We start from the raw sequence: 8,079 nt of genomic DNA, 5'->3' as shown, positions 1-8,079 counted from the left end.
ACCATCCTTGATGTAGGATGCAAATTTGAAGGGTGAAATCCAAAAGCTTAAGTCCATAAATTATTCATGGCTTCATACTCAGGATGAGGAAAAAAAAAGTATCCTATAGTATATGCATAAAGAGTGACTAGAGCATGAAGAATTATGGGAGAGATAATGGAAGTGAGTGAGAACCATCCATAAATAATGTGGCTTCTTATATGTACACGACTTCATCTGGGAGCTGACTCCTCTAATTTTGTCACTGCAGATCTTTGCCTAGGTTACAGTTTTTTTTAAGGAAATGGACATCCAGGATGCAATTTAATGGTTTCATTTGAACATCCTGGGTGCAAACTAAGGCAAATGGGTATGTGTGGGTAATATATCAACTTAGGATCCTTTTGTGTTTATCAACTGTTTGCAATGAAGTTTGATGACAGTCTTATGAAAACTCTACCAAGAGTTATGTTTCAGTAAATTTCCATGAAATTATGAGACATTAATGCAATGTCATTAAAAATTAGAGACTTTACGGGAAGCAGTGTAGTTACACCAGAGGCAAATAAATAAAAGAACTTATTGGAGCGACAATTTTCTATCTTTTTAAATAATAATGCTGCTCAACATACAGTTGTTATTAAAAACGGATTTGGCTATTGGTGCTAGATTGGAGAAATGATAAAATAAATTTGATCACTTTGTGCCATATAGACTGTGTCATTTGGGACTGAAAAGTTTAGTTTCCAAATTAACCTGGAGGGGAAGGAGCAAATGGAAGGTAGCATTTGAGTACTCATCACGTGCTAGACGTTTTCTAGCTTACTCCAAGTGTTCAAATGTAATTCTCACTACGCTACAGCTTTGTAAAGTCATTTGAATTCCCATGTTAGAGATCAGGAAGTAATCTTGGAGGAGGAAGCGGTCCAAATTCACAAAGTCACTAAGTGGAGGGGACAGCGCTTTGACAGCAAAGCCCTTCCCCGTTGCACCGCAGGATGCCACCAACGTATTCAAGTTGTGAATTCATCTTCCTGGCTACACTTCATTTCCTTGGAAAGTGACTTTTAGGGAAAGAAGCATAGAGTTACTCAGCCAAGCAAATTGGGCTCCAGAGTCACTTGTGCTGAGCCAGAGGGGCTCATATTCTTTCAAGTAGAGACTCGGTTTTGCAAGGAACTTGTACTGTCCCGGTGATGAAGGGCTGAGAAGGAAAGAGTTGTTTGTGCTCAGCTCAGGGGAAGGGGAGGAATACAATTAGAAAACCTGGGAAAACATATTACCTCTGCAATTCACCAGATGAGTAACCTGAGGACAGTTTTTTATTTTTATTTTTTAAACATTTCTGAGCCTCAGTTTTCCTTATGATTTCACCTACCAACATCCCAGGGTATTAAGAGAATAATAAAGAAATAAAGGATGTTTTAAGTCATAAAATAGCATAAAATGTTATTCTACTTAATAGTTTCTCTGCATAAGAACAAACACATAAAGCTATTAAAGATGTTTATGTTGACAAAGGTAATAATCCTCTAGCCTCTTTGACATGTTGTGGGGTGGGAAGAGGTGTTTTTTTTTGTTTGTTTGTTTTTTGTTTTTTAGGTGTTGTTTTTTCCATCAAATTCTATCCCCGAAAGTTCAGTTACAAGGAAGAGGGTTAGGGAATGATCCTGGATGGAACTATTACTCCATACTCTGTCTCCTCCTTAGGATCCCTACAGTATTCCTCTTTAGGAATTACTGGTTTTCCTCTCCTGATGTGTTTCTAAAAGGATTAGGTAGATCATGATAGATTTCCTCCAGGTTAAAAAAAAAAGCCTTTTCCTTCTCCCTGGTGGGCGATATTTGGGAGCTTAAAGTTCAAAATCAACAGCTACTGGAGAAGTCCAACAACTGCTACGTCAGGACATTAATAGGAGCCACAGGTACACGCAGAAGTGGGTCTGACTACTCTTTCCAACAATAGCCTTAAAGCTTAGGAATATGGCAGCTTCCTGGAGCAGCAGAAAGGTTCTCTCATAAACTGAAAGCTTTTCTGTTTCTAAATTAATCTTTTGGAGCATGAATTTCCATCAATTTATTTTATTCCATCCATTACAGAAAGAGCAAGTCATAGACAGAGTGCAAAGTGATACTACATGAGATCATCAAAAATTTCCACTCCATCCAGCATCCCAAACCTCTAGATTTCAGAATTGCCTCACATCACCCCAAATCTCTGACATTAAGTCCCTTTGTCATTTATCGTAAGGATGGAGAGCCAAGAAATATAACGATGGGGAGGATATTAGGTTGGAAAGACAGACTGTTTGCTAGTTTGCCAAGCTGGCCTTTGTGACATTCAGGTGTCTACATGGTTAAAATAAATGGAGGGTTGTAATCATTTTCCAGATATTGGATGTGGACGTGTGTGAATCTTTGCTGTCTCCACACCACCCCCCACCACCCATGCTTCTGTCTCCAATACCAATATATCTTAAGGAGGGCATGGCAACCCACTCCTGTATTCTTGCCTGAAGAATCCCATGGACAGAGGAGCCTAGAAGGCTACAGTGCATAGGGTCGCAAACAGTCAGACATGACCGATGCGACTGAGCATGCAAACACTCGATTTTAACCTAAATGACTAAGACAGTTTCCTGTAATTTTCGATTCTGGGGATGGACCAAGCCTTAGCTGTAAGCTGAATACACAGGGAAGTGTCTTCATCTTTAAGTGTTCTGTGCACTCCTTGATTTGCTCAATGGCTGCATGGGTGGATTGGACACGTGCGTGAATATCATGACTTTAGGAGAGTGTGTTAAGAATTTGTAAGTGCTTGTGTATATGTATTTGTGTGCATATCAATGTTAACACAAATATGAGGATTCTGAATAGCTTTGAAAATTCAGTAATACTAAGAGAAAAAACTAGCACAAAGGCCCCTCCTTGAATCTCCTAGACATCCAGATGGCTTTGGAAACGATGCTAGTGGATCTTTCCAAGGTAACAGGTATTGCACGCAGATATGGAGGTGAGAAGACTCGGGATACCCTCAGACTCCAAAGGAGGCTGATGGTCACCCCAAAGGACTGCTGACCTCAACTGCATACACTTTGGAAGTCCCAACCCTGTTTGGAATAATGAGTAAGATGCTTGAAATATACAAAAAGTATCACTCATGCAAATATCTATTTGCTAAAATATGGCTTTTGTTGAGGCTAATTTCAAGAAGAGAAGGAATAACCTCACTCCTATGACTGAGTCTTAGAATGCAGGACGTTTCTCATGCGTAGGTCCTTCCCTGAGCAGTAAGATGGACACTGAGTTTGATTTACTGATAGAATGAGGAGGAAAGAACCCAATTTAGCCTTATTTTCTCTTAGAATCATTAATTGCTCAATCATAGGCCAGATGGAGAAAGTACATTTACTTAAGCTCTAGGAGAGCTTAGCAGAGCCCAGTTCTGACTGGCTGCCTTTGAGCCGTGGGGTGGCCACCGGATCCTTTGGACCACGGTAACATATTTCCGTCTCATGACTGAATGGGTTTCCATGCTGACATTTCCATGAGTTGGAAGAAATTACATGCTGTCTCTACAGAACATGGTAACAATCGGGATCCAGGCAATCAGGCCCTACAATGTCTTGTCTATGCTCTTATGTAAAAATGTCATATTGCTTGGTTGTGATTCCTTCAACAAGGAACACAGTGGTATGCAGAACCGACAGGCGGGAGATGATTTGAGAACAGGCAGGGTGGCAAAAGCAACGGACAGACAAGATGAACATGGGATCCATCAAACAGGGCCCTAAATTAGCACAACCATCACAGTAAAAGGCAAGGTGCTGGTCTAACAGACTGGACCCTTTGTCTGTTGACCCACACTCCCAGATCTCCGCAGAGTAGCATCTTTATTGCAGTATGTCTTTCATGGAAAATGGACAAAACTTTAAATAAATCACAATTACTTATTGCTTAGTATTTTGGATAATAAATTCTTTAGTTTATCAGTACCTCACGGCCTTCAAATGTGCATTCTTCAAATAGTTTCAGTTACATATACATTCTTTCTCCTGAACAATAAATTATTCTTAAAAAAAAAAGCAAAAGGAAAAGATACATAACTTTAAAGCAAAGAAAAACCAAAAAACATATATTTTTGACATTTATCTTAAACTTATATGAAAACAACTCTATGTTAGATGTTTAAATATAAATAATAAAGGACATTATGTTATTTACAATGTTACACAGTAAGTTAAGAGAGTTAAAAAAAAAGAAACTGACATGAACTCATAAAGACAGTAAATGATTTAGGAACACATCCAAGTAATGTACAATGTGTATTTACAAAAGAATATATAATAGAACTTGTGATATGTGGCCATTTCCTTTTGTCTGCATTTCTCTGCAGTGTTTCATGGGCCTTTGTGGACAGACATCTTTGTGGCTGGTGGGATGCAGCCAGGACTAAAAAAAACTAGGTATTCTGTATTTTTACCAATGTGAGCCATATACCTTTCAACCCAGGCCAAAAAAAAAAAAAAGTTACAGAGCAAATGACCCTGGATAAACTCTATCATGACAGTCACACTTAAACAAGGAAGATATGGCATATTGGTCTTTGGGACACATTCACAAATACCCAGGCAGAGTGCCATTTTGTAGAAAGCAGGAGACTGTCCAGACACTCTCAGAAATAAAAGTCCTACCAGGCAAGGAGGGAGAGCAGGATGTAAAAGGAACCCAGAGTTAGAAAAAGGCATTTTTCATATTCTACGCTCCCCTGCATCTTCCTCAATGGGACATGATCTCAGACCCAGGAAACAAAGTCACTGTCAAACGTCTCAGCAATTTCCACCACCTGAAGACCCAGAGAGGCTTCCCTTATGCTGGGACTGTTGGTTCACATGCTTTCTTTGCAATACCACTGCACTCCTGAGTTTATAAACAGGGATGGTGGCATTTGAACATCCCAGAGACGCCCCTGTGGACACAAATCTGGTGGCCACAGCAGGGAGCCCCAAGTAGTCTGCCGGCCTTTCTGATGAAGGAAATCTATCATTCTATGGACAGAAAGCCTGTCCTAACTGATAAATGTCACCTTGATGAGTGACCAGAACCAAGTTGGAAAGAAAATTTCCTCTTGTCCTCAGTTGTCATCTATTTTTGTAACCTGAAAATTGACAGAGATTTTTCATACTGAGGAGCATGTTGTTTCTTGCTCTCAATCAAAGATTTTATTTATTCCTGACATTCTCCAGAACAAGACTCCCATGCTTGAAAAATTTGAAACTGAAATTCTAGAGTTTTAATTACGGTAGGAATTTTTTTTTTAATTGAAATAGTCTAAGAAGGAGTCCAGGTCTTCAAAGGCAATTGAGAATAATTTGGAGAACTTCTTGGGGTTGACTCTTTTCTTTCCCCTGCTGTGAGCTTACTGATTTCACATAACTGGGAAATCAGTGCAACTCGGGGAGTTGTCAAGGGCTCCTTAAAAGGTGAATAAGCACGTGAGGACACTTCTGAGCACAGAGAAAGTGGCATGGGAACATGAAGGACGCTTGGGATACCAAATGCGAAGGACCCATTGACGGTCTCTGTGAATTGTAGAAACACTTAGGAGCTTAATGACATGATTCATGCTCAGCCTGCATTTTTCTTCTAAGACCTCTTTGCATGTCTTCCTTTTGATTTTAATATAGCGATGTGGTGAAGAACTAGACTCCATTTACTTGCAAACAACAGAGTCACTCTCCTTAAATTCATGGTGGTATTTTGAACCCCCTGCTAACCTGTTTCCCCATTTTGTCTCATGGCTCCTGGGAGGCCCTTGGAACCTAAATAAACCTCCAGCTCGACTCAACAGACTTGGGACTACAATATTTTACCAAATTCTCTTCTTTTCCTGGATTAGCAGTTATTTCAAGTATTTCTACCTACAGACCTTCCTTGGATTGGTTACCACAAGAGAACGTGCAAAGGGTGGACCCATCTTAATCCTGTTTTTGTTGACAGTAAAGCAAAAAGTAAGAAAGGGGGAAAACGGATGATACAGCTGCAAACGGAGAGGTTAGCACACAGGTGGGGGTCATTTCTGCAAGGAAAGGTGCAATCTTTCTGAGACTACTGCCGTTTCTCGATGCATCCTTGCTCATGGGAGGGTCTTCCTAATCACAAATTACAGGCACACTGGCCATTTCTGACAAACATGTTCATGCATAGTACGATCTAATCAAGGCGAGATTGCAAAACAAGAAAAGAATAATGAGGACGAAGGAACGGGCAAAAAAACTTAAAAAATCTCCAACTGGGTCACATGGCCACTCTTCCCCTGTGTCTTCGACACGTTCACTCCTCTAGACAATCTACAGCGGAACTAGTTCTCTATAATGACGTCACCACCATATACAACAGGCACACTTCATTCCAGAAGTATTCCAGACTAATTGCTGAGCGTGCTGTTGCAACTGGGGGTTTTTGTGCCATGACACATCTGTCCTTGAGCCGAGAAGACACAACCAATCACTCGCTCCCAAATCAGTGAAAAAACACAAGTCAAGAATGATTGCACCTTTTTCAGCCATGGTTTGCTCTTCAATTAGATGAGCCGCTGTATCATTCCCCCAGAGAGAGAAAGTGAAACTGAGTCCTCAGCTTAGGGTTGGACCTTACCCTGATTGGAAGCCAGCATCCACTTTCTGTGCTATCCCCAAAACTTGTTTTTTTTTTTTCTTTTGTTGCAAAAAATCAATCCGCATAAAGTAAATGGTAGCTCCTTTTAAGTCAGAGCGAGCTGTCTTCTGATGAATAATATAGTTTTTGAAAAAATCACAATATTACTTTCTTCCTAATATGTAACATGACTTAACGCAGTTTCCTGCTGTAATTAATAGTAGCATGCTGCTGGATCTACTATTATCTCAGAGCCCAATGAAGCAAACCTTTGGCTGGCAGAGTAGACACAACTCATTTCACATACGGAAAGCAAAAGAAAAATCTCGTACAGAGGGGGAGTATTGGATGGATGCGCCATTACAAGACATCCTGATTGAGTACTACTCAAAGCAAATGGAGCGACAGGTGCAAATCTTGTAAATCATACATCCAGTCAACATCATAATGCAATGCACGGGAAGCCAGCGAAAAACAGAATATATGGGGTGGAGGGTTGCTGAAATACTGTGAAAAAGCAGTCACGGAATGGTACAAAACTTGCTCTGGACGTAACATAACATAAAGGCACCATTGATATCTTTCTTGTTTGGAAATACTGTAAAAAAATTGCTACATATGGCACATAACACATTTGTACATACATATATTTAATTTATAAAAGTTTTTTTTTTCCTGTTTTCTATTTGCAGAACTGCTAAAATAAAATAAATTGTTTAATTTAAGGTGGAATACTTTATTATATAAAATAAAGTTTTACAGGTGAATCTATGGGTGTGTTTCGGTTTTAGACAGCGATAGGGTCTTGGTTAGCGATTACACCGGAGAGCCTGGCCTGCAATTCTTCCTGCGGAGAGAAGCGACCTGTTGGGTTAGTCCTGCTGTCAACCAGGCGGAAGGCAGGGGCTGCCTCGACACTGGCTGCCAGGGGGTTCTGTATGGCCAGGAAAGGCGTATCTTCTCCTACTCGTTCATCCTCTGTTTCGCTCTCTGAGTTACTGCTGTCAGCGCCTGTGTTGTTGTCCATTTCCAACCTGTGGGCAATGTGACCATTGGGCTTGGTTCTTTTGGCCCGCCGGCTGCTGTTGGTGAGTTTCTTAACCGGCTCCTGAGCTGGTTCGTACTCCTGGGTCGTTTCATATTCCTCATCCTCCACTATCCTCAAGGGGCTAGGGGGCAGGCTGTGGCTCTCGTGTGCAGGGTTGCAGTGGAATGAGTTGAATTGCTGGGCGTGGTGGTCATACTTCTCCCGCAGCCGGGGTGGTGTGACAAGAAGCAGGGGTCTCTCCTCTTCCACGAAGGGACTGACCGCCATGGAGGGCATGGAGACCGTCGTGCTGGACACGGGCGGGGACATTTCCGAAGGGGGCGACTTGGGGGAGCTTGGCGTGTGGAAATCTACAGGCGACATACGAGCCGGGGTGGTCATTGCTGAGACATACC

At 41.2% G+C, this 8,079-nt stretch overlaps 1 protein-coding gene across 13 annotated transcripts in view; it reads right to left on the bottom strand.

Annotated features, from left to right (window-relative positions):
* Positions 1 to 2,045: 2,045 nt before the first annotated feature.
* Positions 2,046 to 8,079, bottom strand: part of NRG1 (neuregulin 1) — a 229,230-nt gene continuing 223,196 nt past the window's right edge. For 7 of the 13 annotated variants that reach the window (XM_043454343.1, XM_043454342.1, XM_043454344.1 and 4 more), the window contains one exon: positions 2,046 to 8,078. In XM_043454343.1, coding sequence (XP_043310278.1) covers positions 7,424 to 8,078 — 655 coding nt within the window. In that variant the 3' untranslated portion in view covers positions 2,046 to 7,423. The remainder of the gene's footprint in view (position 8,079) is intronic. The other 6 variants (XM_043454348.1, XM_043454349.1, XM_043454347.1 and 3 more) reach the window with 2 other exon arrangements.

This window comes from Cervus canadensis, chromosome 31 (genome assembly GCF_019320065.1).
Source record: "Cervus canadensis isolate Bull #8, Minnesota chromosome 31, ASM1932006v1, whole genome shotgun sequence".
NCBI classification, from domain to species: Eukaryota; Metazoa; Chordata; class Mammalia; order Artiodactyla; family Cervidae; genus Cervus; species Cervus canadensis.
The sequence above is the reverse complement of the archived record's forward strand: the minus strand, read 5'-3'. Positions and strand labels throughout refer to the sequence as shown.